The 16060-nt window shown below is 43.8% G+C and overlaps 1 protein-coding gene across 4 annotated transcripts in view; it reads right to left on the minus strand.

Moving 5' to 3' along the window:
* tbc1d1 (TBC1 (tre-2/USP6, BUB2, cdc16) domain family, member 1) overlaps positions 1-16060 on the minus strand; it is a 59042-nt gene that overhangs the window by 21057 nt on the left and 21925 nt on the right. For 3 of the 4 annotated variants that reach the window (XM_079998835.1, XM_079998836.1, XM_079998838.1), the window contains 11 exons: positions 15729-15818; positions 15525-15629; positions 15272-15404; positions 13856-13947; positions 12048-12164; positions 10763-10885; positions 10340-10485; positions 9704-9967; positions 6286-6396; positions 6041-6154; positions 5743-5873 (listed from right to left, as the gene is read on the minus strand). In XM_079998835.1, the coding sequence (XP_079854961.1) occupies positions 5743-5873; positions 6041-6154; positions 6286-6396; positions 9704-9967; positions 10340-10485; positions 10763-10885; positions 12048-12164; positions 13856-13947; positions 15272-15404; positions 15525-15629; positions 15729-15818 (1426 nt within the window). The remainder of the gene's footprint in view (positions 1-5742; positions 5874-6040; positions 6155-6285; positions 6397-9703; positions 9968-10339; positions 10486-10762; positions 10886-12047; positions 12165-13855; positions 13948-15271; positions 15405-15524; positions 15630-15728; positions 15819-16060) is intronic. The other variant, XM_079998837.1, reaches the window with a different exon arrangement.

Consider the following 16060-nt stretch of genomic DNA (forward strand, 5'->3'; position numbering starts at 1 on the left):
TCATTGTGTGGATTATCAGCTGCCCGCCAAACGGGAATTACAGAAGAATTCACACGTTTTATCCAATATCATCCAACTACCCAGCCGGAGAGCAGCTCCGGACCCGCTGTTTAAGACATGTGCATGCACCACTAGATTGAGACTTACGCATACGCGAGTTTAGACGACAGATAAAAACAGTACAGCGGTACAGTACTGGTAAGACAGCGTTATTTTAAAATGAATTTTGAATTATATCAATAGTAATGATATAGGGGTAAAAATGTCATCCATTCACAGTAACTTCTGGATGAAAAACGTTAGATTTCAGTGACAGGGCTTTTCTTTCAGCATATCCTGCAAATTACAGTACTTACATTTAGGATGACTTATAAGTCCAAAAACAAGTCTTAAAAAGCATTAAATGTAATAACTGCGATGCCTGCATGGCCTGTTTCTATGATAAAGCATATATGTTTCTCTTACATAATCTCTTTTTCTCAATATAGCGTTCAGGTTAATATTATGTGTGTTATCCCTGGTCACTGTTTTTATTTTTTCCTTATCAGTGAAACAAAACACTTTGAAGACAGGGTGGAAAAATGGATAAAATAAATCATTTCCAAAAATTCAGTCCAGTAGTATTCACCAAGATGGAATCACACACAGCACTGCGTGTGATTCCATCTTCTCTTTATACTGAAGAAAACCCTGCATTACAGCCATCCCATGGCACACCTGACCCGATGCTGCAAGCAACTAGTGCGTCACAACCCTGAGCTTGAAAACCACAGTGCTGTAAGATATATTGCACACCTCTTGACTACACTGTCAAATTAAGCCAGTTTTCCCACACAAGAAGTGTTGGCCCTAATGGCCCATTTCACTTCTTCAAATGTGTTAATCGGGCGGCAATTTTGGATAAAATTTTGGATAATTCTTAATCTATAGACCTTATTCACAGACGCGTTATAGCAGGGCAAACAAAGCTATGCAAATGAGCACTGAGGGTGTGAAATGAGGGTGTCACTGAAAAAAATCCTCAACTCATATATACAATCCAGTATAAGAATAAGGCACCCTTACATATAATACTGGTTTATGGCTCTCGTTAACCAATAAACAAGCATTGCCACACAACCACTGAATGAAAAATAATTTTTGCAACTTGTGAGGGAAAAATGATTACGATCAACTAGTTTGAATGAGGACAAAGGCCTCTACCTCCAAAAGGGGGTTTGAAAACATTTGTCTGTCTTCCCGGGAACACCCCAGAGTTCATGTAAAGAGAAATGTCTTGCTCCTACAATGTCAATTCTAATATGAAAGAATCAGATCACACGTGGCCTGTTTACCTTCTATAGAGATGGGGGACACCTAGAAGTGCATTGTCATGCAACCCCCATTCAGCCAGGTCAAGGTTGCAAGTACCTGTTATTTACATTCTAGGAAGCCAGGAAGCCAGGAAGACAGTTAGGGGGAAGGCAGACTCGTCAGAGACCTCTGACCCAAACCACACCCTGTTTTCTTCTGTATAAAGCCTCCTGTCTTTCTATGTGATATCAGATTGATCCCAGCGCTGCTTTGGAGCAGTACTGAATCTTTCTCTTTATTCTGCAGAATAAATAATCTTGGATATTCTCAGTTTTGTCTTCTTGTAACCTCACCGATCATTGCGGAAGAATTTCCTTAACAAACTCATACATGTATATGCCTTTCCTAAATAATACCAATAAACTCAATTAAACTTAACTAAAGACATGAAGTTCTCATGAAGTTCATGAATCTTGCGACCTCCTGCCGCTAATTGAGGGAGACTGAACATCATCTAGGCCGAACATTAGTTTCCACACGAATTATAAACAAATAAATACACCAGTGGTATAACAGTGAACAGCATTAAAGCAGCACTCTATTTCTCCACTCAGATTTCCATGACTACGTGCCCAAATGCAGGTTAAACAAGCGCTGCTTCATGAATTCCAGATCCAACAGGGAAGCAAAAAGCAAAGCAACTGCCCAGTCAAAGTAGAAAACAAACAAACAAAAACAGTGCATCTATAAATCTACCTCTGTGTGTGTTCAGGCATAGAGCTGTTTTAGATTAATAAATGTTTTTATTAAAAAAAAAAAAATCCATCATTCTTTGAATACAACATACACAAATTTTATTTAATAAAAAACTAGAAAAGGAGACCTGTTTGAATAATTTTGGCAGGCTCGAGGCGCGCATGCGTACGTCTCAAACTGGTGGCACATGTGTAAACAGTGGGTCTGGAACTGCCATGTCTAGAACGTCCATGCCCTCCACCTGTATCTTGTTTTATCTGCAAAGATATGTGGTCGATTAACATCTTAGGCCGTGGTGCATTTGCTGTCAACCAGTGAAAACACGGGCGGGAATATTTTTTAGAAGCGATCTGCTCCACAGTAGGAAACAAAGAAAATAAAATACATTCATGATAAAAACACACTGTTTTAATTTGCTTAGTTGGGAGAAAAGATCGCTCTAATTGGAGCTGCAGAGCTGTTCGACAACGGACCTGTGCGCTATGCCGCCCCCACCACCACGACACGCACACAGACACACACATGATTGATTTATGGCCAATGTTGACAGCTATAACACAGACACACACACAAGAGCACGTGTAATTATCAAAAACTGGAGACATGTAAGCACTAGTATGATTCACGATTCTATAGGGCACTGTACACAAGCACACTAAATTACAGGTTGCAGGAGATAACATATACTGTATAGATAAGATGCTGTAGAAAAACAAGTAGTCTCCAGACTACCGAATCAAATTAACGCAATACATAAAGTTACAAAACACACAAGTTACAAAACACTATATAACAGAGAGTAGAGTAATTTTTATAAGCGCAATTAATATTAAAAAAAAAGCTATATTTAAAAAATATATTTGTACTATAATGTATAAAGCTTGAACACACTATGACGTGTAAGGGTATGTGTGCGAAATGAGTCCTAAAGTTTACACTTGGTTTGAGCAGTTTCCAGTAGTAGCAGCCCTACAGATGTGTCAACTCAAGCTCCAGAGGTGCTTCGTAACACTTATCTCCCACTACAGCAGAGCAATTGAGAAAAAAATAATAAAAAGTCTTTATGGCAAACTTTCACCTCAGTGTAGAACAGCATGTGACTACAAATGGTGGAGCACCACCCAGTGGAGGAGCTGTGCCATTACACCACACTTTCTCCACACAATTAAACTAAAGTTATTGGGGGGGGGGGGGGGCATGCAGTGTAAATGGTCTGAAGGTCAATGATCGAATTTGTAGTGGTATCATCGGACCTGAGGCCGTATGTTCTGGACACTCAGGTGAGGAGAGGAGCAGTGCTGTACCGTCCACCACCTGTTAGTGAGTTGGATCAGATGGCTAGAAAGACTACTGGACAGACCTGGAATGCCCAAACGGGTAGAGAGGGGTTGCTGGGAACGACTGGTAGAGGACTCTGTCCGGAGTGATTTCAACTCCCACCTCCGGAGGAGCTTCTGCCACATCCCGGAGGAGGGTGAGGACATGGAGTCCGAATTGACCCTGTTCAAAGACCCCATCATGGATGCAGCTGCTACGGGTGTGGTCAGAAGGTGGTCGGTGCCTGTTAGGGTGGCATGCCAAGGACCCGCGATGAGGGAGGCGGTCAAGCGTAAAAGGGAGTCCTCCTGGGCTTGTTTAGCATCAGGGACTACCGATTTGGCAGACAGGTACCGGCAGGCCGGAAGGACTGCAGCAGTAGTCAATGTGGAAGTGGAAGCATAAGCTCGGGTGTGAGGATTTCGGAGAGACAATGGATAAAGACTTTTGGCTAACCTCAAAGAACCTCAGGCAAACCATTTCAGCCGCTGAGGAGGGGAAAACCGGACATCGCTCAAGCTGTAACCAGCAAGGGTGGGGAAGGGCTGACCTTGACTGAGGATATCATCATGGAAGGAGCACTTAAGAAGGAACTCCTAGACCCGACTGATACAGGTACACCCTCTGTGGACGAGGCAGAGCTGGACTGTTCTTGTGGATCAGAGCCAAACTCCATGATGGAAGTCACTGAGGTATCAGGAAGCTATGCAGTGGCAAAACACTGGGAGTGGATGAGATCCGCCCAGAAATACGAAAGGCCATGGATGTTGGGGGGCGGTCATTGGTGATACGCCTTTTTAACTTGGCGTGGATGTCAGGAACAGTGCCAGGGCACTGGCAGACAGGGGTGGTGGTCCCCATTTTTGTTGTTTCGTAGGGTGTCTTTCCGACTTGCGGCGGTTGAATTAAGTCAAATAAAATTAAAAAGCGTTTCTTAACATTCTCAGATATTAAATGTAAAACAATATCACATTTAAGTATGATAGTGTTAAATAGATAAAATGAAATGCAACTATGTTTCCAGCTGTGCTAAAAACACGTTCGGTTGCATTATTATTATTATTATTAGTAGTAGTAGTAGTAGTAGTAGTAGTAGTAGTAGTAGTAGTAGTAGTAGTAGTAGCCTAGTTGTTGTATTAATTATCATCAAGCAATTATTAATATTACTACTATTACTACATAAGCCCTTTTACACAGCTTGTTCAAGGTGGGTTAATGCTGTTGTGTTGTCAAATACACTTCAGAGACGCGATTGTCACAGGAAGAACTATTGTCGACTTTGTTTTAGAATAATTGTGTGGTGTTTAAGCATACATAAAACTATGTAGATTTATAGGAAAGGTAGATTATTTTATTCATTTTAGAAAAACATTAACAACTGGTGATTATGACTTTTTTTTGCATGTGTGGTGGTGACTGTCGATAACCCTCAATCACACCATTATGAAATAACCAACCCAGCCCTACTGAGGCCATGGTTCTCACCCGGAAAAGGTGGTTTGGTTTGGTTTGCAGTTTAGGTATCTCTGGGTCTTATTCAGAATCGATGGTAAGAGATTGTAAGGGATGGTAAGGGGTTCTGAGATTGACTGAAGGATTAGTGCAGCGTCTGCAGTAATGCAGACACTCAATCGGAGCTGAGCCAAGAGGCAAAGCTCTCAATTTACCGGTCAGTATTGGTTCCAACCCTCACCTATGGTCATGAGCTTTGGCTCTCCACTGAAAGAGTAAGGTTCCGGGTACAGGCGGCTGAATGAGGTTCCTCCGCGGTGTGGCTGGGCTCTCAGCCTAAAGATAGGGTGAGGAGCTCAGCGATCCGGGAGGACCTCACAGTAGAACTGCTGCCCACCTGCATCGAGAGGAGCCAGTTGAGGTGGTTTTGGCATCTGTTAAGGATGGCCACTGGGAGCCTCTCTTTGGAGGTGTACCAGGCACGGCCAATTTGGGGTAGACCCTGGGGCCGACCCAGGAGACGCTGGAAGGATTATATCTCCCAACTGGCATGGGAACTTCTCAGAATTCACCGGGAAGTGCTGGAAGAAGTTGCTCTGGAAAAGGATGTCTGGGCCACCCTGTTAAGCCAGTTGGCTCCGCAAACCAGGACCCGGATAAGCAGCATGAAAATGGATGGACGGATGGATGGGTGCTTTTCCCTCCTCCTCCTAACCTATGCCATTCAACTGATTCTTATAAACGTGTTTGGCATCGAGGGACCATTGTTTTATATCATCATTTATTGCATTGTATCTAACAGCTGCTAGATATAGCTTCACTTGAAAAGTAAAATTGTTGCATTTCAGTTTAATAAAATAAGCCGTCTGAGACATCGGCGCTAGGACACAGGATATAAATTGCTGGGTCTGAGTATGCGCTTACCGATGGATTCAGTCTTCTGCGGTGTAGCGACCCGAAGGAAGATCTGCTGCCTCCACGAGTGCCGATGGCTGCGCAGAGGACTTTCCCCGACCACGCACAGAGCACCCGGGCTGGACAGGGCGGCCACGTCCCTGGAAAACACAGACAGAAAAGGTTTCTAACGAGATAGCTCTCAATCGAAAGACATAGGTCATAGCTCAAACAATGTACAAGCACTGGCACAAACAAAACCTTGCTCTGACGCGGCAGAAGGTGTTTATTTGTGTGTGCGCATTTCTTTGTTTTTATCGGCTTATACCTTCTCCTTGGCTCAGGACTATCGTGCTCATGGACTGGGGCCAGGAATTGGAATTTGAGGAAGTTGGGGACAGAAGAGGAGGAGTGGAGACGAGCACGCAGACCTCCTAGAGGACTGAGATGGAGGGATGGAGGCAGGACGGAGAAACAAATGAGAGCGAGAAGAGATGCTTCAACAGCAAATCTGTCACAGTAAGGACGAAAACCGATATGGACGCAGAGAGGAGAACGGCTGCGGGCGCTCACCTTCTCTTGGAGAGCCGGCCCCCAGCAGAGGGCGAAGAGGGGAGAGGAGAGGTGGGGGAGGAGGAGGAGCAGAGAGGAGATGGGGGGAGAGAGATATCGTTTGGAGGACATCTGAGTTCATTCGAAAGCAAGAGATGGAACAAATTGGGAAAATAAAGTTACAGAATGGAATGAAAAGCAACGGGTGAAGAGCATGCAGAAGGACGGGGTAAAGCAGGTCAGAGCGGAGGGAACATAGAGGCGGGATAGGAAACCTTAAAACTGCAGGCAAGAAATCAAACACCGTGGATGCATGTCTAAGCATGTATCCGTGCGTGTCATAGTTATATAGTAGTCATAGTTATCATAGTTTTTGTGTAAACTGAATTCAAATAAGAATGATTAAAAACGTGAGAGGGCCTATCACATATCTACTGCAAAAATAATTGTACATGGCTTTGAATTTTACTGTAGTATTTCCAAATCTACTGTGTGTGTGTGTGTGTGTGTGTGTGTGTGTATATATATATATATATATATATATAGAGAGAGTAAATAGTTTTTTGCAGAACTGCAAAATCAAGTCTTGAGCCGGTCAAGCCATACATTCAATTTATTGTGTAATGAATCCACTCACATTTAAGTCACATTAACTGCCCTGGTGGACCACTAATAACACCTTGAGTATGTTTTGCCCATTCCTCACGCAAAAAAATATAATCAAATTTCAAAATCATCTTTCTTAATTAAGATGTTATATAATGTTAATCTCATTATACTGTATATCTATCTATATATCTATATATTGCGTTGTCATCCACCATTATAAGAGTCAACGAAGTCCATGCTGGATTAAATGTACATTTTCCTGGCATAACTTTGTCGTAAAAGTGATTCTGTAAAAGTTTTATTAGGTTACGATTTAAATAACAAAGCCAGGGGGAATATCATAGGCTTTCAATATCGCCATTTTTTTCAAGGACTTTTTAAGCACTCTAGAACAAAAGGGGCTATTTTCAAGGTGTTCCAGTGTTTAAATTTCTGTGTACTAAATTTAAGCAATTCAAGCATCTGGTAAGAACCCTCCCATTCCAAGGCGATTTGAAAAGCGTGTGTGTGTGTGTGTGTGTGTGTGTGTGTGTGTGTGTGTGTGTGTGTGTGTGTGTGTGTGTGTACAGAATTTGCAAAAAAACAAAACAAAAAAAAAAGCTCTTTACCATTCATTCATACACCAGAGTCCACCCATAGAACGAAAACTAAAACAAAATATCTCCATCTGGTCCCTATAGCCCCTTTCCCACATGGAATCCATAACATTGCTGGATAAAAAATTTCCAGCAAGTCATTAGGTAGTCAGTAGGTAGTCACACATCGGCCTCCTTTACGGAGAACTTCCGTATGGAGTCTGTTCCCAGATAAGATGACTGTTATATGTTGACTGGATATACGTAATGGGTTAGGGGGTAGTACATTATGTCCAGTGTAGATTAGGACTGCAGATATTCCTCTAAAATCACATTTGAATTTATATGCTTTATTATTTTTAATATTCGAACACATAAGTATTTCTGATTCAAAAAATTGTAATACTCTATTATTTTGTATGGGGGGGGGGGGGGGGGGGGGCGTTGGCGTTACGCACTGTTCTGTGGCTCCTCAGCTCTGATCAGAGCGATCTTTTCTCCAAACAAAGCAAATTAAAATTGTAGATGTATTTAATTTACTCAGTTTCCTGGCTGGGAACCTCTCCACTAGAGGATATTCCTTCCGTGATGGTCGGGTTTATTTTCCCCACTTTTATCGCCACATCTGCGGAATTACTGGACATTCTGGTCAAAGGCGCACTCTCCCTTGTACACACAGTGAATGCCCGGAGGAGAGGGAAACACGGCGGTGCGCTCGTGCGTCTCCGCTGACTTCACACACCGTTACCAGGAATATTTATTTCTAATGTGCATTCACTGTGCAACAAACTGGATGAACTTATATTAAACTTTATTGCTCATCGCATGTGAATGATTTGATAATGTTAGCCACAACATTTAGAACCAATTATATATTTATAATAAAAAAAGTACAGTCGAATGGCAATTTCAGCATTTGAATAGTGTTTTTTTTTTTTTATATTCTAATTCCATCTGAATCTCGAATCCCGTTCCTGCAGCCCTTGAGTAGATGCGATCGTTTGGACTGTTGCTCTGACTGTGGAGAAGGAATGCTCTCCACCCGTTCTACCTCTCCGCTAGTTCCTCCAGCTTTGGGCTGTGGTGCAGCCGGTGGGCAAGTGAAGCGCTTGTGCTCGATGCCACCGCACTGCACCCCTAACTCTAAAAGACAAATCTAGGGTCTGAGTGACATTTAAGTAGAAAAATAATACAATTTAAGAATAAACAGACCTGTCTCCGTAGAGACACAGGACATGTTTCAGTTTCTCTTCTTTGCAGCCGAGCACATTGGTTCTGACTCGCTCCCCCCCCCCCCCCCGAATGTTTTTTCTTCTTCCCGAAAACAAAGCATTTTTTAAATATTTGTAAGAGATAAATATTCGTAAAAACCCACTATTTGTGCTTTGCCAGTATTCGAATCCACCCCTACTTTACGTGCTTGTCGCGGCAATGTTACTGCTTCCAATCACACACACATTTCCATTCACAGCCGTAACAGCATTTTCCCGGAAATTATACCGGTCTAGATTGGAGAAATTTACGGAACGACTGTTACGGAACATCGACACCGGATCGTTTTCACACATTACGCCAATATGGAACATTGCCAGGGGATTTATGGCTTTCATTCTATGTGGGAAAGGCGCTTAATAAAAACCACACTCAAACCTAGTGGTGTCACCATACTCCAAATCCACGATTTAGTTTTCGATTTTAAGATCGCGATTTGATTCTCGGTTAATGTATTTTTTTCAGCACTGACAGCTCTGCCATTATTAGACTATCGAGTCTTGATTGGTGAAGAAAAACACTTCTTTCTAAATAAAGAGCTTTGAGTGCAGTCACATTAAACCATTATAAATAATGTTATATTTTGTAATGAAATAAATATAAACAAAACATTTCATACAATTTCATAGATAAAATAAATTATTTTATCTATGAAATTGAAATGGAGCCGTAAGTGCCCGGTCAAACTGCAAGTGCGTCTCTTTTCCTCCACCCACACTTCAGCGATACAGCACGCAGTTTATTTTCAGATAATGTTACATTAAAGATCACATTTACGTCGTACAATATTACCCACGAAAATACTGGGAAAATTGCGAACCTGCTTGTGATTTCCAAGTTCAAGATTGAACGCTCATCTCAATCAATTTTCGATTTCAAATCTGAATCGTGACACCCCTATTCAAAACAAACTGAAACCCAAATAAACATGTGTCATTCAAAATGGACATAAATAAACAAAACACACTCTCTCTGCCTCTTACTTGCTCTGGTGCGGGGTGTCTGTACTGACGGAGTAATGGCGGACCAGTTTGGGCTTGGCGGTGGCGGTGCGGTCCTGCGAGGCTAGTGGGTGCGGGTTAGCCGGCGAGGCCTCGGAGGAAGAGGGGGTGGGGGGGTGGCTGTAGGTACTGGCCCGCCGGCGGAACGCCTGCTGATGAGCGTCGTGGCACGGGGAGGGGGAGGACGAGGAGGAGGGCGAGAGCGAAGACTCCAGTCGCTTCAGGTCCCCTGTGGAGTTATGGCACCTGAAGGCAGGATGGGGAGGGAGGAGCAAAGCATGATGCTGTGTCATACACTTTTTTGAGTACCACCTCATAGCAGACCAAAGCTTGGAAGTACCACCTACCCACAAAACAAACTCTACAGGCCGTCTCTCATCACAACACTTCAATCGACAATTCTCTTTTTAACTCCCTTCCTCAAAAAAATAAATATGGAGCACCAAAAGATTGTTTAATCATAAAATGCATAAAACTATTTCCCCCTCAATAGTGTTGCATAAAAAACGACCCAATAATAACAATAATCACAAAACCATTAAACCTTGATATACCTTCAGACTATAATCGCACCATCAAAAACATATACAGTGACATCCCTAGTGTGTGTGCGTGTACCTGAGTGGGGTGGTGGGTCGTAGTGGGGAGGCTGCGGGCAGTGGCTCCTCCAGAGAGCGCTGGTCCTGGCTCAGGTTGAGAGTGGAACTAGAAGAGCATTTGCTTTCTTCACTGTTCCCCCTCTGAGCCTTGGCCCTGCCGCTGGCCTGTGGAGCGCACGCACACGCACACGCACACACACACACACACACACACAAAAATTAATCACATGCTGAATACATACATGCTACATATGAAGTGGTAATGGAGGCCACTTCTCAGGCTCCTCAAGCTAAATCCCAGAGACAAATCTTACATCTTAAGATTAAAAACAAGACGTCTTTTGACCGTTAAAATTTAAGCCATCTCCACTAGGAAGAGAAAGGTCTACTTAGATGTCAACAGGGGCATTTCTCTAAATGTCATCGTGTGACAGCGACGGACCTTCCAGATGCCCTCTAGAGACTCAGTCAGGGACCTCTTGGCTCTGCTCTTGAACTCCTCCAGGCGCTGGCGGCTGCTGCTCTGCTGCACGTCTGTAGGGGCTGGAGCCGCATCCTCACCAACCTGGACGGACACGGACACGGACACGGACACGGACACGGACAGGGACACGGACACGGACACGGACAGGGACAGGGACAGGGACAGGGACAGGGACAGGGACAGGGACACGGACACGGACACGGACACGGACACGGACACGGACACAGGCACAGGCACAGAACTCTTAAACCTGGATACAGATAGCATGTATGATCATGCATGTACGTAATGAGTACTTGCATGGGGCGTATGAGGACCTCAAATAAATAGGCCGATTCATGGAAGGCACATGGAAATAGTTCATAGAACAAACAATGCATGGTTCTGAGGTAACCTGAAAAAGGCAACTGTTGTGCGAAGATACTTTGGACAATAGATAACATCTCAGCAATGCAGGTGTTGTGCAAAACGTGTGGGCACAAAGGCTCCAAATACAACCAAAGGAAGTAACGTAATGATCGTAAGGATCAGCGTCCCTCTGACTCCATTAGTCCAACACTTTAAATATGCTGAACTGGTTTGCAGCGATAATGCCATATGATAAATGGGCGACCAAGAAATCACAGATTAGATTAGATTCAAGTAATTGTCACTGTACTGAGTACAAGTACCGAGGCAACGACCCCATCCTAGTAACTGACGTATCGAGGAGCAGTGGGCTGCCATATAGTGGCGCCCGGGGAGCAGTTAAGGGGGTTAAGTGTCTTGCTCAAGGACACACCAGCACTACCAGGAGGAGCCGGGGATTGAACTGGCAATCTTCCAATTAATAGTCGACCCGCTTTACCTCCTGAGCCACTGCTCCCACAGAAGCAAAAAGTAATTAATTTGCTGTTTTCAAATTGCCTTTCCTGAAATCTGAGAAATGCTGGGAATGACTGCGGAATCAGAACTGAGGCCAACGGGAGTATTTAGTGAGTCCAACCCATCTTCGATCTAGTAGGACAACAGAACGCTCCATCGGCCACACTCTGCACATTATCGATCGCAGCCACGTCAGTGTTTACAGACGGCCTACTTTCCAGAAGAACAGCAGGGAAACAAGGCACTGGGGCTTGTGAGAGGATAGGAAAAGATAGCAAGAGGATGGACAAACAGCCAGAAAAAAAAAGTCAGCTATAGTAAAGGAATAGAGAACGCTAACTGAATGGTGAAGGTGAGAGAGTGAGAAAGAAGGGGTTACCTGTCTCTTGTCTACAGGCTGTGTGTGTTGGTGTCCCTTTTGTCTCTCCTCATAGAGATTCCTCAAACTGGCCATCACTAGCTCATTCTCCTCTTGGTCGCTCTTAGGTCGCGCCCTCTGGAGAACACACAGACACAGACATTTACTCTTACTTTGAGACACAAAAATAATCTTGATTAGTAATTCTTCAACTAAATTGTTTTTTGTAACGATCGATTTGTCAAACTTAGCAGGGAATCAGACCGGGTATAGCAACATTGTGCAGAAATCCCACATGTCGGTGGCGGTCTAGCTTTCTTGGGCTGGTTACTAAGTTGCATGAGGTACAGAATGTTGATCCATTTACAGGAGTACTTATTTGTTATCCTTTAGTATTACACCATGACTTGACCCTTTTCATCCTCCACCCTAAATTGTCCTCTGCTGCGATGATCCAGTTTCCTCTGACATCATCTGAAACAAACTCCACAGTATTTAGGTCAGTCAAAACTCCTAGTGAGTGTGCTACCAAGAGAACAGCTGATCGAACTGTGGCCACAAAGAAAGAAAAAAGAATGCTCTGTGACGCTGCTGATGTTAGTCATCTCAAGTGAAGGCTTAGCTGGCGATAACCGATATGTGTAGTGTATATTTCAAGTCAAAAAGAGCATCTGCTCGCCAAGTAAATAATAGTTACCATGAGTACAGGAGGAATTCTATAATTGGACCAGCAGGTGGCAGTCTAAACACAGCAGTCAAGTTTCCTCAATTGGGTTAGTCACACGCACGCGCACGCGCGCACACGCACACACACACACACACACACACACACACACACACACACACACACACACACACACACACACACACACCTGAATCATCAGACCAGGCCACCTTCTTCCATTGCTCCATGGTCCAGTTCTGACACTCATATGCCCATTGTAGGTGCTTTCAGCGGTGGACAGGGGTCAGCATGGACACTCTGACCAGTCCCATACGCAGCAAGCTGCGATGCACTGTGTGATCTGACACCTTTCTATCATAGCAACATTAGCTCTTCTGTGGGATCGAACCAGACCGGCTAGACTTCGCTCCCCACGCGCATCAATGAGTTTTGGGCGCCCAGGACCCTGTCGCTTGTTGTCCTTCCTTGGACCACTTTTGGGAGGTAGTAACCACTGCATATTGACCATATATTGCATATTGCGTTGACCAGACCTGTTGTTTTGGAGATGCTCTGACACAGTCGTCCAGCCATCACACTTTGGTCCTTGTCGAAGTCGCTCGGATCCTTACACTTGACCATATTTCCTGCTTCCAACACATCAACGTCAAGAACTGACTGTTCACTTGCTGCCTAATATATCCCACCCCTTGACAGGTGCCATTGGAACAAGATGATCAGTGTTATTCACTTCATTTGTCAGTGGTTTACACACACACACACACACACACACACACACACACACACACACACACACACACACACACACACACACACACACACACACACACACACACACACACACACACACACACACACACACACACACAACAGCAGCGGTGGCTCAGAAAGAAAGAGAGAATGGGAGATAGAGAGAGGGTGCGGCTGAAGTCTTCTTGATGTAATAAAAAAAAGAGTGCGGCGCTACAAGTCCCACATGAACAACTTGTGATTCCACTGTGATTTAGTCATGATCAGGTCAGTCGGAATTGTAGATTAACCGGTTTGTGACAAAGTCGTGTTCACCTCTCAGCGCGCCCCCTCAGGCTGTGAAAGCCTGCCTCTAACTCAGTGGGCTCCAAGTGTAGACACACACAAATATTACCGTTTTACTCTCAAATACTGAAGCTTGGTCTTGGTTGTCCAGCGTGGCCAAGTGTTTCTGCAGTTCTAATTTGGTTTTGGATGGATGTTGACCTGAAATGTTGGCAAAGAAAATCATATTTAAAAGGATGCCGTAAACATTGCAACTGTAACGGCTCGAGGACAAATGGATCATTTTTTCTATTGAGTGACGAAGGATACTTCCACATTAGGAGTGAGCTATATATCGATCTAACATCAATATCAATCAATCATCAACATGAGACTAGATTGTCTGGGATTGGAATATTGCAATATAGTTAAAATCTGTCTTTAAAGTCCCTGTTGTTTCTTAACCCATTATACATGTTCAAAAGTAATTGCTGAAAACATGTGAAAAGATTCAACGATGTATTACTGAATTGTGGAGTTAAAGCGTTAAACTCCTTCCCATCGTTTTGTGGTCTTGATTTTTTGGGCGGGGCTAAATCAGGATGACGCACGCTGGCCCTACTTTTCATGGCCCCTCCCCTCACACTATATAAACACTGGGTTGGAATTGGAGCATCGGTGGTGAAATAAGCTACCAGCCAGACATCTGCGGGATGTGCTGGAACAACAAGCCTGCTGTTTTTGGAAAATACCTGGAGTAAAAGGGATCACTGCTCTGCTGGGCACCCCTGGCACCCACATAAATCTGCGCCTTTGCGCCCGGAACAAAAAAGAACCGTCCCGTTGATTTGACCGAGCAGGGTTTGGTTACGTTAGCATTTGCTGTATGCTAGCAGGCCCCAGAGCCCCGACCTGGCCTGCAGACGACCAAGCAGGGGGCACCGGAGCGCGGTGCTTTGAGGCGAGCAACTAGAGACAAAGGACTGGGGACTGGGTTCAGTAGAACTATTAAACATGGAATTTACTCCAATGTAAATGTATCACGCGTTTGGTTTCAGCGCCTTCACCGGACACGCCCCTAGTGTCTCAGAGCAGAGAATTGCCTATTTTTTTCTTTTCGTCCACAATTTTGAAACCAAATTTGATATACTTGCTGAATTTTATTTTTTATTTTTTTTTAACCATTCAAATTTAGCTGGGTGGCTAATAACATTTTTCTGTGGCGTGGCAAAATTAACGCATTTGTTCTTTCTTTACAGGGACTTTAATGCTGCATTACAGTAAAGTACCAACATTTTCATTTCCAGTATGTGTAAATATCTCATGAGAACACCAATAGTCATTGCCAAAATATTGTCAAATAATGGTCAAAAATATTGTGATATTAGCCTTGGAAAAATGACATCTCAATTCATGGGAGCAATCTTGGAGCACTGATTGCTTCTACATTTTTTTTTTATGACCTAAAAAAAAAAAAAAAAAAAAAAAAGATCAAGAACCTATTCCAACGGTCTGCATTTTGGAGTGTATCGTTTGAGCTTCCCACCTTCTATCCGTTCGCACAGCCTGTGGAGCTGCTGCAGAGGGCAGCCGTCACACTGCTGGCTCTGGGTCTTCACACTCTGCTGCAGGGCGGCCACAGAGAAGGCCTGTTTCAAAGTCAGCATGATCTCATCCACCTACGAGAGCAGAGATAACAGTCAACCATTCACCTATCCATGTTTAAATCAGATTTATATTATAAATGCAGTTTACGTGAAGACCGGTTTTCCGAACACTAGCCATCCATCCATCCTCACCAGGGATTCATCTGTACACTGGAAGACATAGCAGACAAAGTGAGAGCTTCCCCCGTCCACTGTCTCCCTGCAAATGAAGCCAAAGTGATCCACATGACGAATACCCTGTAGGGAGGGACGAGAGATGCGTTAGGTTTACAAGTCCCAATACACACAAACATACACACTGAGATAGATTTTGTGTAGAAAGCCGGTGCATTGTACCTGCGAGCAGAAAGAAATTTCCCGGAAGCTCTTCTCTATGGCCACCCGTTTAGTGTCCGGACTAACCAGGAAGATCTGAGATCTCCCGACCTGGAAGACAGAAGGTAGAATAAAATAAGACATCTACGTGTAGGTAGGTTCTAATTGGAATGCAGCCTGTGGTGTTTGTCTCCGCAAATGTGGTGGACGAGGCGTGCATAAACATAACGACTGGTGTGGTTTGAGGTTAGGCTTGGACAATCCCTCTCTTTTGTTTAATCAAATTGACACTTACATCATAAATATTTACACCACAAATGAATACACCGCCATTTGAAGAAATGTCTACCTAA

This window comes from Zeus faber (genome assembly GCF_960531495.2).
Source record: "Zeus faber genome assembly, chromosome: 4".
NCBI classification, from domain to species: Eukaryota; Metazoa; Chordata; class Actinopteri; order Zeiformes; family Zeidae; genus Zeus; species Zeus faber.